General features: G+C 38.2%; 1 protein-coding gene across 10 annotated transcripts in view; it reads right to left on the minus strand.

Annotated features, from left to right (window-relative positions):
- Positions 1-527: 527 nt before the first annotated feature.
- Positions 528-18,335, minus strand: part of LOC119745563 (kinesin-like protein KIF28P) — a 56,225-nt gene continuing 38,417 nt past the window's right edge. Inside the window, exons 22-26 of one of the 10 annotated variants that reach the window (XM_038222029.1) lie at positions 17,771-17,935; positions 16,313-16,441; positions 13,501-13,707; positions 9,415-9,498; positions 528-2,860 (exon numbers count right to left, since the gene is read on the minus strand). In XM_038222029.1, coding sequence (XP_038077957.1) covers positions 9,439-9,498; positions 13,501-13,707; positions 16,313-16,441; positions 17,771-17,935 — 561 coding nt within the window. In that variant the 3' untranslated portion in view covers positions 528-2,860; positions 9,415-9,438. Of the gene's footprint in view, positions 2,879-9,414; positions 9,499-13,500; positions 13,708-14,140; positions 14,192-14,932; positions 14,951-16,312; positions 16,442-17,770; positions 17,936-18,335 lie in introns of all 10 variants that reach the window. The other 9 variants (XM_038222020.1, XM_038222037.1, XM_038222090.1 and 6 more) reach the window with 9 other exon arrangements.

Raw genomic sequence — 18,335 nt, forward strand, 5'->3', positions numbered from 1 at the left:
GCTGGTACAATGCATTGGGGCCGAGTTGTGTCAAGCCAAAACGGCTTGACACATTTATTGGATAAACTCAACTTGAAGGATAGGTTTAATTATACAGTCGACTCTCGTTATACCAAACTCGTTCGGACCCAGCCAAATTGTTTGTTATATCAGAATTTTGTATTAAGAGGAACATCAATCCAATTCATTGTGCACATAAATGCACAGTCAGGACCAAGGCTTCATGTTTGTTATAACAAGAATTTGTATTATAGAGTTTGTACTAACGAGAGTCGACTGTATATTAGAAGAAAATTCTGACGGCAACTCTTGATGAGCGCAATAGTTTGCTGTACAAATAGTAGCTGACAGTGAGAGCGTAGTTCCATATCTACACCGAGCACCAGTGAGGTAACATCTGCATATGATGTTGCATAAACGTCTCATCGTATAGGACAGTCATGTGTATCCACGGTAGCCGTTGTGTTATCATTCAGATCCTTATACATGTAGGCCTATATACACGCAATAAATAAGCATCAACTCCGTTTCAATTTGTTCATGTGTTTTATTTACAAAAGATATTTTCGAAAACTTAGAAATGGACGGTATTATCAGGATTTTTATTCAGGACGGCATAAACTTATTTATGTGCAGATATTTAACTATTTTAGAGCTTGTAAAAAATAAGTGAAAGCACACGTTACTGCCATCAATATTAAAGTAGAAATACGATTTAAAAAAAAAGCCAATAAATGAGATCAATGGGTACTTTGAAGTACATGTACAATGCATGCCATAATTTAAATCTTATTAACCCTCCTAGTCTTCTGCACTTCACTCCCTTTAAAACCTCTTTCGCCCGAAGAGTTGAGCGCCCACACTTCAAATTGGCTCAGCAAGCAGGCAGATTGCAGGCAGATTCGGTCCTGCTTCGCTGCTCTCCACAGTGCTGTTTTTTTGTGTGCAGTGACTCTCTGTATGTGATATTCCTTTACCTGAAACTGATGACCTGTGGAGATTTGAAGGGTTTCACACAAACTTCCCACAAGGAGAGTTAATGAGACTTCAATTATCTTAAGATAGTGGTAATGAAATTACTTTTAGTGTCCTGCATATACCTTAACTTATTTTTTCCAAATGAGAAAGTCAAATAGTTGTATAAAAATTGAAAGCAACAAGAAATCTCTCCATTTGTTTCAATCTCATTATTGCTTTAAGATCCAAGTACAAATTAAACGCTGTGAAGTTAATATAACATACAACTTTTCTCCTCACAGAATGAATCGAAAAAAATATAGCTGAAGAAATTGCGCTCTTTCGTATACATGTACACAGAAAATCATATTTTTAAATAGATTTAAATTACCGGCTACAATTGTTTAAATTCTGATATTTGTATTTGTCACCTTCAATTTTGTCGTCTTCGTCTGCCAAGTATCAATTAAAAAAATACAAGTATGGAGTAAGGCACAGACACATTTAATCAAGGATATGAATCAAGTCAGATTTTTTTCTAAAAATAAAATATAAACCGCATAGTGCACTTACAATATGTGACATGAAAAGAGAAAGTAAAATGTTCGCATATACATGTCATAGTACACTAAGTATATCTATGCATTACCCTGAAAGTGATTCTAATAAATGCTAATATCTGTGTAGATTGCAAAAATATAAACATCAATTTAACATGAAAGAAATTTTCTTCATTTAAGCTGCATAAATATACACACATCTATGGTAATCAATAATAACTATCTATTCTGCAGAAACAAATACTGATGATATACATTGCAATTGGTGTGAATATAGTGCAACTATAATTTCGCCATCATTTCCATATTCTACACGCAGCACATTGCAAAATCCTCATGCGAAAATGTGAAAATGTTGGTTCAGAAGCTTTTGGTTCTAATCTAGTGGGTGATTATCATCTACCGGTAGATGATGATTGTCTTCAAATTGATTTCATATTCAGCCCTCTCGAGATTTTAAAATTGCCAATGGTATTACAGGTGAGTAATTACCATTGAAGGTACCCTTGTACAGACATCAGAAGGCCAGAATTTGCTTGACAAACCCTTTGCACCTTAAACAGATGCAGTGCAATATATTTTACAGATGGAAAATACGAAGGTGTAGGGCAAACCTAATATATATTCAGTGCAATTAACTTATTAGATCCTTAACTCCAAATCCGTACTATAAGTAAATCACTAGTATCAATTTACACAATATGTTCTCAATGTTATTGCCCATATAATTTGATGCACCTGCGTGCAATAATTTCTATTCGTCCAAAAATATACAAAAATTTCATCTTCGCAAAACTATAAGACAAAAACATCTGTTCATCCATTTTATTCTTCAAATATTCTCAATGATACTACAATGTAGTTATCTTAGAAATCAAACATTCCACTTCAGTTAATCAAAAATCTAGATTTTTTCAAAAGGCTAAAAAAAGGCTGGTACCCTTCATAAACATTCAATTCACCAGTGATCTTTGTCGTTCTCTTAAAAAAGGTACCAGACACAAATCAATGGTAAAGTGGGAATATGTGACCAGGATTTACTAAATGAGTCATTTGGGTAATCTTGCACTTAGGTAGGCCTGTACCAGAATCATTAGACATGTTAGAAAGACGAAAAATTTTGTTTAGTTTTCTCCAAAATCTGAGAGTTTGAGTTTCATAACTGCCACTGATTTTTTAATCAACAAAAAACAAATCTGAAAAAAAGACTCATTTTGTGGGACCTGATCACACATTCACTGTCAGAATGTCTTTCCTTCCTCTCACATGATGGCACAGGCTTTGCTACCCCCTTGAGCTTTCTGGTCGCCGTTGGTCTGCACCACCTTGGCTCCGTTCACCGCCTTCCGTAATTGTATGACCAGCAGGGAGAAAATGGAAAAGAAAAGGGGAGAAAAAAAGCATAAAATCCCCAGCACGGAACGTATCTCATTGTGGTTAGGATATGTATGAAGGTAAGCCTGCTGTTCTTTTGACTGCACTTTTGATCAAAGAGCTTGGCACGGATAACTGTTTTCCGACTGCGTAAAATGCATACACTGGTAAATTAACCTGACCAGGGAATTAGATTTTTGCTTTCCCCAAATCTACAGTTTTTTGACAAGCTTGCAGCAAGCCTGTTCTGAAAGGACTTCTGAGCAAAAAGAAACACCCAAAGAACTTGGAACCATGATTATACTGTGTCATGAAATCAAAAATTTAACAGTGCTGCCTTGCATGTTTTTTTTCTAGTTTAAATCATATACGACAGTTTGGTTGGGTTAAGGAACCCTATAATACAGGAAAGACACATGTATACTGCATAGTGAAACAACATCGGGAAATTTCCAAGAAATTCTGTAGCATTGCTCCTTGTCGTTTATCCGTATCTATACTCACTTCAACAAGATTCTGCATAATTCAAATGAAACCTTGAGGGCTACGGTTTAGCTTTCACAGGATTAGCTTCTTCAAATATGTGCAGTCAAACCTACCAGCAGGCTTACAATGATACCATTCTCATAATTGTGATTTTAAGGGTCATCTCAATAATATCTAGGATAAATTGCAGACAAGCATATCCGCACTCAGGCCCATTGTATGGAGTGTTATTGCTAGAATCTGAAGCAACTTTGCTATAATGAAGTTATCAGTTTGTAAGCAATGCTGATAATTTCATTGTGGGAAGATTCAAGCAAAGTTGTTTAGAATCCTGCAACTAATATTAAAGAAATTAGCCTTTTGCGGATAAATTTGTATGCAATTTATCCAGGACAGTAAATGGGATGACTGCGCAGGTCAATACAGCCAATGTGACCCATGTAAAACAAATCTGCAAACCAGCCAACTTATTTTTCTTTTTCCTAATGTCAAATGTACAGTGCAATGTCACTATTTTACCAACTGATTTCACAGTGTTATTTTGAAGAGTTGGCTTTCCCAATAGTTGATAAAATGTGATATAAAGGTTTGTAAACATGGGTCACACTGCTTATACACGTACACCTGGACTTGTTGCATTAAAAAAAGGTGGTTAGGTTGGCTTTAATGTAAAGCAATGAGGAATCTAAGACTAATGTGATGCATGATAAGAATTAGAAGATCAGATGAAAGGATTTCTTCAGACGATTGTCCATGTGTCAGTTTGCTTGCTTTTTGGAGGAGTTGGTCTCCATCTTGCCCCCGAAAGCCTTTAGCCTAAATTTTTTTTAAAATAAGGTTTCCTTGGACTATGTGATAATTTCGCAAATTTGTCTCAAATCCCCCACAAATAAAAACGAATGAAAATGGTCTTGTTTCCCAAACTGTTATTTGGACAATTTCAGGTCCTCAAATCCTTTCATACATCACTCCAAAGCCGATTGGTATTGAACATGTTGCCAACTGAGTATTACTTGGCTACAGCTGGATATTACACAGTACGTATGGAAGTGGCCGAAACTATTTCCCATAAACGTGTAAAACTGTCAGCAATAGCCAAATAATTCAGATGCACACGAATGTACATTTTAAACAATGACACACATAGCTCTTGATTCTCTACAGCAACACGCAAATGCAACATGCAAATGAAGAGTCACGTAAAGATACTGAAGAGTCAGGTTTCGTTATAGATCCAAGCACCACCATTCTAAGGACTGATTTTCATTAACATACAATAACTGGCTTTAAATCTAGAACTCTCTAGAATGTTCAGCAAAGGTTTGATCTTCAAAACTTCATTACCATTGTTTATTTTTTTTCTTTGTGTGTATTTGACAAAATCCAACAAATTGTGTACCGTAGCTCCTTGTCCTTTATCCCTAACGAGGCTCACTTGAGCAAGAATCTGCCTAATTCAAACGAGCCCTTCAGGGTTAGGGTTATATAGCTCTTGCTAGTATAAAATTATCATGATCATTGGGAGTAATCGTTTTCAAGGAAAAGTAAGTACATTTTGGATGTTTTGGAGATGAGGATTTCAATCTGATGCATTGGATCCAAATTCAAGCGGAGACTCTTCAGACCAAATGATAAAGAGCATGATCAGCTAAAATATGACGCTATGAACATGATGAACAACATTTTTGTAATTCATTGATGGCATAACAGGGATGAAAATGAATGACCACTGATGGTATTTTGATGCAACTACATGGGTGAAGGGACAGGTGTAAATTTGCAATAACATTTAAGTAAACTGTTAAGCTGTATATTATTTAGGCAGCACAGCAAACTTGGGCAATTAATATAATGGAAGTGTGATATATGATTATTCAAAACATTACTGCCGTGAGATCAATTGGAAAATTGGCGAAACAGATGCAACATCACGTTCTCAAAAACTTTACAACCAAATTTCCTCAAACAATCCGTCACCGACACCACGAAGTAACACTCAACCGTGTTAAAGCATATTTTTTTAGATTTTTAGTTTTTTTGATTTTTTAACATTATTCATCAAGGCCTACCATTGCACGAAGTTTCAAAGCTTCAAGAGCTTTACTTTAATAAATACGCGAAGTATCCATGGTAACTTTTGCGCAAAAGTGACAATTTTCGTTTTCACGAAGTAACACTCAAGTTCCATTTTCCATTGCAATGCATGGCGCGCACTCTGCTCATAAGTGAGCAAAAACGTTTTCACGAAGTAACACTCTTCTTGTAACAAGTTGTATGAGCGCGCGCGCGCTGACCTGAAGTTGCACTTTCTTCGTGTTAAATACATTGAAGAGTGTTACTTCGTGAAAACGAAAATTCACAGTTTCGCAGCTTTTTCGGTTTCACGAACTAACACTCATCTTTTTTCTCTTATTTCTTGTTTATTTAATACACAAACGAGTGAAAAACAGCAGATTTAATAAATTCAATTCATCAAGTGTTCACAACGAGAAACCCAACTGAAAATCCTCTGTCGTTTTGACGCAAAGTGTTGTTTTAGAAGGCGTTCAACTTTAGTTGCCGTTTTCTCCGATTGCTAGTTTTTACTGGTATGTAGATGGGTGTTACTTCGTGGTGTCGGTGACGAATCGTCTCTACACTAGCAAAAAACGGTGAACATTTCTGATAATGAAAACGCCTGACAATTGTGCATTGCAATAGCATGTTCCAACACATCTGCAGGTGAAACGAATTTGAGGCATTCTTCTACATTATTTCTCCAAATTTCCAGTGACTCTCAATTTAACAGCAGCTATAGTTGTGTGTGTGGTGAAGTGGCAAACCGAGTGATATGGTAAGAACTAATTTATAGCACACTACATAACCAATGTCAAAGCTTGTCATTTGCAAACATTTTGGACAGGTTATGGGTTAGGTGGGGTGGGGTGGGGTGGGGTGGGGTGGGGTGGGGTGGGGTTAGGGGGGTGGGGTTGGTAAGATTGGGGTGGGGTGGGTTAAGATGGGGTGGGGGTGCAGGACAGGTTGTAGTGGGGTCTGTGTGTGTGGGCATTCACTGGTCACAGCCCCTTGTCTCACTCTAAATCTGGAACTAAGGAGTGAAAAGAGGTATGATGAACAAGGGAGGTGGCTCTTGCATTTAGTGCTACTCAATCATGTTGCTTGAGGATCTTTCACATATTAAATGTAAGGTCTCCATACTTTGCAATGGAAACAATATTTCATCTCAGCTGGTGCTTCATTATTAAAAATATCTTTGCAAACAGTCAAGCTATTTGGTCAAGACTGATGCGGCTTTACATGAATGCTGTTGGCACTTAAGCTTCCTAGCCCCACCCCCCCCACCCCTAACGATGTTGTAAGGATTTTGCATACTTTTCTCCATTTTCACACTTTAAAATCTACCATTCAACATGTTTTCCCTAATTCTAAAGCATTCTGGTTGAAATGTTAAACTTCTTCAGATAATTTGGTCTCAACCATAACTTGTTTTCAACACCCATCCCAAAGTCTACAACTAACTTATAACTGTTCAGAAGGTGGAATTTTGCGTCGGGGTAGTGTAAACTGAAACTAAAGGTAATGCTGAAAACTGAACTAAAAACGTCTGCTGAATTTACGAGGATGTGTCAGATGATGCACAATGGGGACTGATAAATGCAGGGATCTCAACACATGGATCTATAAAACGAAGACTGAACACATATTCTGCTGCTGTTGGCCATGATATTTCAAGAATACTTTCAAATAAACCAGCAGGTTCAACTTAAGTAGCAGGTTCAACTTAGCAGGATCAACTTAGCAGGGTTAATTTAGAATCCAACTTGTGAGCTGAAAAAAGTCCCAACACCTTGCAAACAATGAAATAAATTATGTTAAAAGGGGTTAACTTAAAAGGCACCAAAATATCCCAACATTGGTCATTTTAACAGACTGATTTTCATTTCCCAGCAGATGTTAAGCATGGTTCACACTTCACATGAGGGTGAGACAAATTCTTCTCAACATCACAATGAAAGTACTGTACAGTTGTTGATGTTGCGAACTGGCTTCACTTTCGCCTTCTTGTAAAGAATGAACTGGCCTTGGACTTTAAACATGAAGGATAATTTTGAGTTAGTTGATGACAAAGAGAGATGTAGTGGAAAATGTGAATATGATCAGAAGAGCAGATGGACACTGATAGAAACTGTGAGTTGACATGTTACCCAATCTTACAAAACGAGTCTTACAGGGTCCGAAAAAAGCATCACCAAGAATAGCCTTGTATGCAAGGCTGTGTATATGCTGTATCATCTTGCGCGAACTGCTGGTCATAGCTAGCTTACCCTTACGTATACACTGTACTGTACATGTACACGCACTGCCCCCATGTGAGAGTCCCAGCCCACGTACACTTGGGTGTACGTGAACTATATACACCCTGAGGACTAGACAGACAAAGGGAGAACAACAGATTCTTTGTTGTCCTCGAGAGTTCATCTTTTGTTGAAATCGGTCCTTGGTCGTGCGTTTGTGTGCTTAGTCTATGGGAGAGTGTTATATTACAGGGACAAAGGAAAAGACAAAGCATTGTCCTCGAGAGTATAGTAAAACACGACTGTGTGTACATGTACATGTGCGAGTGACCTCCGATATATATTCACTATGGGCTAAGTGCGTATGACGGATCGGGGTTCGTCGTGTGTGTGGACGTGGAGCCCGGCTACGGCCAGGGATGCCCACGCCGATACAGCACATACACAGCCTTCATTGAAGGCTACACAAAAAGGCAAATCTCTTTTCATTGGTACGAGTATATATTTTCACTGTGAAAATTTGTCACTCGGGCATCATTATTTTCTTTTACAAAAAAAACCAGCCAACCAATTATGTTGTGATATGTCAAAGACTTTGTTCAAATCAAAACCTTTTTTGTAAACCAATATCACGTTGTCAATTTTTCCACGCAAACACCTTTTAACAGCCAATATTTGTTTCTGATGCATGCCACACCCTGATCAGTTAAAGTAAAACTTAAACCCTCAGACTCATTCAGTAGGACTAAGCGACACGTTCCTGGATATTTAAGATTTTTTTGTTAGATGGAGCATTTAGAAAACCTGTACATTTTGGTGATATGTTGCCTAAAATGATACATGTTTTTACAATTTATTAAGGATGTGTGTGTGTGTGCTCGAATTTATGAAATGATTGCAATTTGTCACTGATATTGACAGAAGACTACTACATATGTTACGTACATTTTGCTTAATTTTAAATGAGTTCATTTATACATTTTGTAAATCCTACACGTCTTCATTTATGTAAAATGAAGTTGCCGGAATGTTTACATTTGATTTCTGAGTTTTTCTATGTATTTAGTGCTCACTGTTCATAAAAAAGACAGACTTTGCTTATAACTAATCTTGCCAGAAATTATGCTTATTCAAAGGCTCGTTAAAAACATGATCAGCTGGAGTAGCACCTAATTTTTGGACATCTTCTCTGACTATGTTTGCAGGGATATCTCTGACCTTGTACAAGGTATAACTATAGGTTAACTATGATGCAATATGTACTAGTATATGGTTGTATGACTTTAATTGGGCAGGACTTTTAAATGTCAAGACAAAAGCATTTAAACATAGGCTGGTTCAACGGGGCCGTATCATAAGTCCAACGCCTCATACAGTTAGGTGCGCCGCCTCATGAGTCCGAAATTTCGGACTTATGAGGCGTCGGACCTATGAGGCGTCGCAATTATGAGCAGACCCCCGGTTTCTTTCCTTTTGACTGAAAAATACAGTAGTGTGTTAATGTTGTGTACGTATGTCAGGTTTGCAAATGTGTATAGAAATACTATAATGAGCTTCTTATCTACGTAATAAATTTTACAGAAGTTGACATAGGTACATGTATGATACTATACAATGCATTTGTATGATGACAGACTATTGGGGGTAACTAATGTTATAGAGATAGAGAACCCATATTAATTGCCTTCATAAAACAGTGTACACCCATGCATGTAACAATATAACAAGTATTCAAGCTCCACCTGTTTCTATGTAAACTGCTAGCCCTACATGACAGAGCACACTTGTGATTTTTGTCCGGTGGCTTTTTCGTGGATTTGCCTCATCTGGAAAAGGTAGGAGAAATCAGGATAAGGAAAGGGAATTGGTTAGGACGGATCCAGGATATAACTATGCTCTGTAATGGATGAGAAAACTTCATCAGCAAGGCACTTTTTCAGCATTATGGAAAAAATGCAACGTCTGTGACACAGCTTTAAGAGCTCAGCCTTTTCAACCTGAAAATTTATTTTCAAATGTTGTATATTCATCAACTTGAGTAATGGTCAAGGAGATTACAGACTAGGAGTTTTGGATCATTTCTCTTGATCATGCTTGATTGGCTCTGTCACAGATATTACATTTTCTTCCATGACACTGGAATTACAGAAAAAAACTGACTTGGTCTCAGGAAACCAGGCCATAGTGTCAACATAAACAAAAAAACATTTAATATTTGAGAACTGCTGTATATCACAGCTGACATGAAAGGCTGAAGAATGTTGTCGTTCTTTTCTAGCATTAGGTTTTTCTTTTCTTTTTGTAACTTGGTACTTGGTACTTTTCCTCCAGAAGATTTCAAAAACAACATTCTCATGTTTTGGATAATATGTGCATGACGCGTTGAACCATTTCCCCCTAAATTACATTAGGCTTAGTTTACAACAACCTCATCACAAATTTGGGGGAAGAAATCGAATTCACATGGAAAAATTACATTTTTCACTTGGAACAATTTATAGGGAGTTTGAAAACTTTGGTTTGCTTTGGCAATGTTCTAAGAGAAACAAAAACTACTGGTTAATAATTTTGTCAACACCAAGAGTGTTGAGATACTCTTGGTTGACATTTATTTTATATTCAATTTATATATTCTTGTTCTTTTTTTTTTCTTTTTAATTTGATTTGAAATGAATATATCAATTAATTGTATGTGTGTACAACTCATCTCGTAACGACAAAAGTATTTTCTAAAGAAGAATAAGAAGTAGTTGAAATCTGAAGCTCTTGATGTTGGAGAGATTTTCCAAATTGACATCCAGCAGCTCCTGTTGTAAAAAGAAAATGTTAATACACAAAGGGTGCCGGTCGGTGCATTACACGTGTCTGGCTCAAAGATTTTTGTAAATACATGTACATTTACTCAAGTGCTAAGACGTCTTTCTTGTTGTTTTCTCAATACATCTCATATTTCATGCTGGTGACAATTCACTGGCAAAATTTTTCTTTCTATGACACCATCAGTGCCAAGCTTGCAAATATCCAGTTTAAGTTTAAACTTGTAAAGATGTATGTCCTACGTGAAGAATTTGCTCCGTATTACTGTACATGTGTTCCATAGATATTCATCCTGAATATTAAGAGGTTTTTTTCCCAAAACGCTATATTGATATCCATTTGAAAAAGGGAGCAAGTCACACTTTTATGAAAACTTATACAAAATACTAAATATAACCAGCTGTTTCAAAACTATACTTTTCACTTTATTGTATTCTTAAACTAACTTTGAGCAACCATCCGGAAAACCTTTGTTTTTCTTCTGATTGTTTTTCGTTCTTTCTTCTTTTTGTTCTTCTATCCCAAATTCCATGATTTTTTACATGTTTTTCTGATGGCAAATTTTGGCAGAAAACAATATCATATTGCCATGAAACTTGACACAAACAAAGACCTTATACTAAAGTCATGTCTCGAAGAGTGACGCCATTATGACGCCATCACGTGTCATGTGACGTCATCTTAAAGATGCATCACCTAATTTCTTATAAGTAGAGAACTCCAAGTCCGATGGGGTTCAAGCTTTTTTATGTACATAGACAGGGATGTGTTATAGATGGAAACTGAAATGACATCATCAGGTGTCAAGTTACACCACAATATAAGGTGCATTTTTTGAAGCCCTATATCTACAGAACTACCGGTGCGATTACGTTGATACCCATGTACATACCCTAGATGGGAATGTGTTATAAATGAAAATTGAGATGACATCATGATGATGTCATTAGGGGTCATATTACATCGATTTTTTTATGGATTCTTCAAGGTTTTTTTCAGCATATTTAACAGCAGAATTACAGAACATATTGAACTTAATGCAATAATATCTGGTGACACAAAAAATGAATCCATCTGGAAAAGCTTGTGTTGTGTTTCAAAAACAGAGCCAAATCTATATTCAGCATATACATGTATATGTATTCGTTTTCTGACTTGAGACTGGGGGGAATTTTGGAGATTGTTTCATCATCTTTTCAAAGTGGTTGGTGTGCACAAAGAGCATCCTACTAATAGTTTTGGTTAATCACAGAGTCATGCTTACGCAAGCTAAAACAAGCAAATAAACAATCCCCCCCCCACCAAAAAAAGAACAGTACCCGTTGGCGAATGAGGGATTTATTTGAACCCGGGACATCCCTCGCCACCCCCCTCCCAGCTCAATGGCCTTACCGTAATGCACAAGGGAATTCCTGCTGTATTGTAACACCTTATTCATAGACTCCTCCAACTGATTGGCCAAGAGAATGTCAAGACGCTGTTTCAAAAACAACTACTCAAATGGTACTACAAGTGCAGCATTCAAAGTACTATGTAACTTCAGGTCATATGTAGGCTGAGCTATTACATGTACATTGTGCAGTCCAGAAAACTAACAATCCAATAATGTGGGAAGGAAGCTTTGTAATTTTGATATCTTATTCTAAGCAGCATGACGTGCAAAGATGGTGCATGAGTTTTTTAAGGGGGGGAGGAGGGGCAAGCATTTAGCCAGGGGAACTAATGCCAATCTAATTTCTGTCACCTAAAGTGCTATTAATGACCAAGTTTATTTTCAAAGGCTTCCATGAAGGTTAAAAGCAAACCTGACTGATTTGACTTGGAACAGAATTATTTTGTTTTCCACATATGGAGTCATTGTGTTGGTTCCAAATGGCAATTGGTAATTCCAATAATTGGCGATTCAATTTGGATTTCTCAGTCGCTGAAAACATGTGAGGTATAGAGGAAGATAAACACGAGATAAATAGGAGAGCTGGAAAAAAAGAAAGTTGTCCAACAATAATGTCAAACACCTTCACTCACAGCGTTGAGATCAATTTCCAATGCCTTTGGGAACTCTTAGTCTCTCTAACTTGTGTCATATTGTATTTCTGTTTTTGTTTCAATAGTGTTGATGTACTGACACTTTGATTAAGCCTTAATGAGAGAAGGAATGAATTTGAGTAAACATGGATTGAAATGGTGAGGTTATACATGTGCATGTTAGTCTAATAACGACCATCTTCACCAGAATAATGCCTGGGGTTATTTTTGAACCCATGGGAGCTTTGATAAACAATATTAGCACAACTGTGGATCCACAAAATTCTACACATTAACAAGAAATTAAAGTTTTTGTCCTTGTTATTTTTGTTGGCGTGTGTCTGAATTAACTAGCAACATGAATGACATTTTTGTTGGCGTGTGTCTGAATTAACCAGGAACATGAATGACATTTTTGTTGGCGTGTGTCTGAATTAACTAGGAACATGAATGACATTTTTGTTGGCGTGTGTCTGAATTAACTAGGAACATGAATGACATTTTTGTTGGCGTGTGTCTGAATTAACTAGGAACTTGAATGACATTTTTGTTGGCGTGTGTCTGAATTAACTAGGAACATGAATGACATTTTTGTTGGCGTGTGTCTGAATTAACTAGGAACATGAATGACATTTTTGTTGGCGTGTCTGAATTAACCAGGAACATGAATGACATTTTTGTTGGCGTGTGTCTGAATTAACTAGGAACATGAAAGCAAGATGGATCCACAACCACTGAAATCACCACGATTGTTTCAGTTCATGAAATGTTTCTAGCTGATCATGCTCGATAACTGGAAAAAAAAGAGCCATGCACAACAGAGAGAAAAAAACAAATTAACAGTGTGTCTGCATGCGTATAAGCACAGATACTAAGCAGGATTGAAAAAGGAAATAAATAATAAATGGGCAATAAAAGCATATTTGAAAGCATGCATACTGCTGGGAAATGAACAGTCATTTTTTTTGTTTGGAGCTAGATCTTACATCCTGACTGCCTTTGCTAGGCACCTCTGCCCTCTTTGGGGTCTCCCCATTAGTTGCCGGCACCGGTTTGGGCTCCTCTACAATGCGGGGAGGGGGCGTGGCCTCGTCTTTCTGTTTAGGGGCAGGTTCGGGCTCCTCTTTGATTGGTTGTTTGGACCTTGGCGACGACGCTTCAAGTTCAAAACTGAACACGCTGACAGAATCCTCCTGATAAAATTTTTCATTTACAACAAAATGGACGAACGTGAAAGTGTGTTCCACGAAAAGAATTTACTATTCTGAAGCCAGGAAGTGGCGCATTGAAGTCCAACTTCGAATCTGGAAACTTAGTGTCATGCCTCATTTCTATTGCATAGCCATACTAAATAAACGACACATACGGATGACTAACAACCAATATTTTTCAGTTACCTAACTTTCAGAACAGTTTTGCATAGAAATTGATAGGTGCTTTAAAATTAATCCCAAAAAGATGTATTGATTTTTTTTTAAAGATTTTTTCCTTCTCTTTTTTTTCTGCCACCTTGTAAATGATGATGATATATGAATGGATATGATGGGTGGAAGATGATGAAATAGGTTTTCGTCTTTCACAACACCCCTCGTCTACACGTTCAGGGGGGAAGAGCTGGCTCCTTACATTGGATTCGCCATTTTGCATTTCCTTGAGCTGTTTGTGTCCCTGTATCATCTGCTCATGGGAGAAGATAAAAAGCTAGGGCTTAAGTGGGGTGACAGGCCCAAATCTCAAACATGGGTTAAAAATCATTTTATGACTTTCAATTCAATCAGACTATGGACTTTCTAATCTATGTCATGGCAAAAAAAAAAGTATAAAAAAAATCAAAGAAAACCAAAATTCAATGAAAGCTAAAATCTGAATTTGTGGAAAATGATGACAACCGTAAACTTTTGGGCGCTTTTAACTGCCATGCCTTCAAATGAATATAATGGCCTTGTCTTTACCCCGAAAATATCTTTGATTTCTTTGCACAATCACTGCTGCAGTAGCACTGCAGACTATTATAGTGATTGCATAATTGCCAATTACTGTTTCACTGCAAACTGACTTGCTGTTGGAATAGAAGTGGTTAGTTTATAGTTTCTTAAGAAAAAAACACAGCAAAAGATTATATCAATAGTTCAAGAGACCAAAGATAAAGGTCAAGAAACACATTTGAGAAGACACACTGAAAATAAACTTCTAAAAACATGTCTAAGAAATTCTGCACATTTCAATCATGGAAGCTTTGGACTGTGTAATGTCACACCTCATGTCAACCTTTAAACACTAACATACTATGTCACTGATATCAACTAATTCTAAATTCTGATGAACGTCGTGTGACTACTTCACAGTGTTCACGTCAAACAGCCATTGCAAACCAAAACCAAAAAAACCTGAAATCGTGGAATAGTTGAACGAGTTTACCTCTCCGGTATGCAGAAACTTTTGAAAAAGATTCGTTTTTACAAATTAATATCTTGGATTGTAGAGCGTTTGGTTCAATGTGATACAGTACATGTACTTTCTTTTATCAATGATGACATATCTAGGCTATGTTTTAATGCTAAAAGAATCTGTTACAAATGTTTAATGGTAAAATTCTCCTGAATTCATATGCTGAATTGGACTCTGATTGTTGAACACAATCAACCTTGCACAACAAAACATTTCCTAGCCAGGACCGTTCTGGATACAAATAATGGCTTTTCAGTGGATTCTCTTCGCCACTGTAGCTACAGACTTGGCCACCGTGGCTACTGACTTGGCCAACGTGGCTACCGACTTGACCATTGTGATTACTGACTTGACCAATACGGCTACCGACTTGGTCAACATGGCTACCTACTTGGCCACTATGGCTACCAACTTGGCCATTGTGATTTCCGACTTGGCCAACATGGCTACCGACTTGGCCACTGTGGCTTCTGACTTGACCATTGTGGTTACTGACTTGGCCAACATGGCTACCAACTTTGGCCACTGTGGCTACTGATTTGGCCATTTTGGCTACTGGCTTGGACAAAATGGCTACCAACTTTGGCCACTCGGGCTACCGACTTGACCATTGTGATTACTGACTTGGCCAACATAGCTACCGACTTTGGCCACTGTGGCTACTGATTTGGCCATCTTGGCTACTGACTTGGCCAGCATTGCTACCAACTTTGGCCACTGTGGCTACTAATTTGGCCATTTTGGCTACTGGCTCGGCCAAAATGGCTACCAACTTTTGCCACTCGGGCTACCGACTTGACCATTGCGATTACTGACTTGGCCAACATAGCTACCGACTTTGGCCACTGTGGCTACTGATTTGGCCATTTTGGCTACTGACTTGGCCAACATTGCTACCAACTTTGGCCACTGTGGCTACTGATTTGGCCATTTTGGCTACTGGCTTGGCCAAAATGGCTACCAACTTTGGCCACTCGAGCTACCAACTTGACCATTATGATAACTGATTTGGCCAACATAGCTACCAAATTTGCAACTGTGGCTACTGATTTGGCGATTTTGGCTACTGACTTAGCCAAAATGGCTACCAACATTGGCCACTGGGACTACCGACTTGACCACTGTGACTTGGCCAACATAGCTACCGCATTTGCCACTGTGCCTACTGACTTGGCTATTGTAGCTCTAACTTGGCCTGACTCAGAACACAATATGTACAAGCCACTATTTGTAAACAGACATGATACAAACAGGCAACTGGCTCGCCACCTGATGCAATAAAATTCTTTTAAGTCCTACAAAGTGAAAGATTGAGAAGAAGAGAAAGCACTCGGCCCATTGAGGTCTTACTTTGTTCAGCATGTGCACCCTAGTCTTGAGTTTGGCACCGGTGCTGAAGGCTACCGCTGAGACGGAGCGGTAGAACGGCTCAAACTGCTGTTCCTCTGCTGGCTTCTGCTCCCACTGTTTGCAGATCTCCTGTAAGGCACAGCACATGGAAAATAATTCGAAAACAGAATTTTTAAAAATGCATTATGTCCAATAATCTCCTTAAAAAAAAGCAAGAGACCTGAAGACGGTCAGAGCTGAAGACGGTCAGAGCATACTGACCGGAACATCGAGTTTATACCTCTGTTTCTTTTAAGAACCATTCTCTTAGTTGAGAAACTATTTGCACATGGTGTTTCCGCAAACCTTTCATTTTCAAGAGAGATTTATAGACTTTTTAAATACAGTCATGGTGGTAGCAGCTACAATTTAAAAAAAAATAACAAAACAAAACAAAATATAAAGAGGCATTGCAAATAATAAAGGTAGTTATCCATTAACATAACACTTCAACTACATATGATACATTTGAAAGGGGGAAAGAAGTTAGACATTATGAAACATAAAGCTTCACTGTACCAGGAACACAAGCGGTCTAAAGATTAATAAAGAAGGCAGCAAATCATGTACAGTGGGTGATGATTTGTTTTTTTATTAGGCCATGTTTTACGAGTGTATGAGGTCATTGTAACAACCATATTTTGGGGGTAAAAATATATTTGCAACAACCCTAACTCCCTAGCATGATTTACTAGGAACCATACCCATCCTGGCAAATTCCAACACCATATGGGAAACTACACACACATATTTCTGACTTTGATTCTGGAGGTGTGCCAACCCAATGTCAAAGACTGTCAGTTTAGGGGTACTGAACCCATCCTGACAGATTCCAACAAAACATGCTGTTGGGTTTGATGGGTTGAGTTCTGCTAGGGTTAATATTTGTCGTCATCATCATCTGGCGGTCGCAACTGAGATCTCATTCACAACACCACGCCAGGTGTCTTTACTCCTTTATGTACGGAAGGTCTTCAATTTCATGCCGGTGTCTATGCCAATCACATCAATGTAGTTGAAAGGTCTTTGTCCTCTATTAGGGCATGGAAGTCTCCAACATAATACATCAGATATGAGCACGGTAGCGGTGGCCAGCAAAGCGTACTTGTCATTGAGCAACAATAGCAGAGATACCACGTAAGGTGGAATGTCTCTGTAAATTTGTTCCTTAGTCTTGTGCTCACGCCAATATTTGTTACATGTGGCTTTAATGGAAAATAACATTTTTACAACTTTTATGTTTTAGATTGAATTGAAGTTACCAATGTAGCTTCAAGAAATGTGACAGTTCTACTATTTGTACCAGCAAAATTGCATTTAAAAGTGTCCTCATTCATTAAAAAATATGGCCTGTGGAAAGTACAGTTTGTACAAACTCAGTAACTCGATAAATATAACAATTATGGTGTGCCATCTGACCTGCAATCTGCGTTCTTTCTTCTCCAGCCTCTCAAACTTTCTCTTAAGCAGTAGAAGCTCCCCTTTGATCTGTCCCACCTCATCTTGCCCATCAGCGTCTACTGCACTGGAACCGATGCGGGCCTTGCGGCCTGAGTCTTGCATGTTTTCCATCTGTCGTAGCTCCTGATAATAAACATTGTACTCAAGTATTATCAATCAATATTAATTATGAGGGGATAAGTGGAGTGTGTGGCCTAGTGGTTAGAGTTCGTGACTCATGATCAGAGGGTCACGGGTTCGAATCCAGCTGCTGGCCATATGTTGTGTCCTTGGGCAAGCCACTTCATCCCCACTTGCCTCTCTCCACCCAGGAGTGTAAATGGCTACCAGCATTAGCTTGAGAGTAACCTGCGATGGACTACCATCCCGCCCAGGGGGAATAGACATAATTCTCAGTCGTTTCACGCTTCTGAAACCAGAGATAAACGCCGGCCTGATGGGCCACATTGGCGCCCAAGGGCGGATCCAGAACACAATTTTGGGGGGGGGGCCAAAAAAAATTTTTTTGTCCCCCCAAAAAGTG

Source organism: Patiria miniata, unplaced genomic scaffold (genome assembly GCF_015706575.1).
Source record: "Patiria miniata isolate m_02_andy unplaced genomic scaffold, ASM1570657v1 HiC_scaffold_12, whole genome shotgun sequence".
Taxonomy (NCBI): domain Eukaryota; kingdom Metazoa; phylum Echinodermata; class Asteroidea; order Valvatida; family Asterinidae; genus Patiria; species Patiria miniata.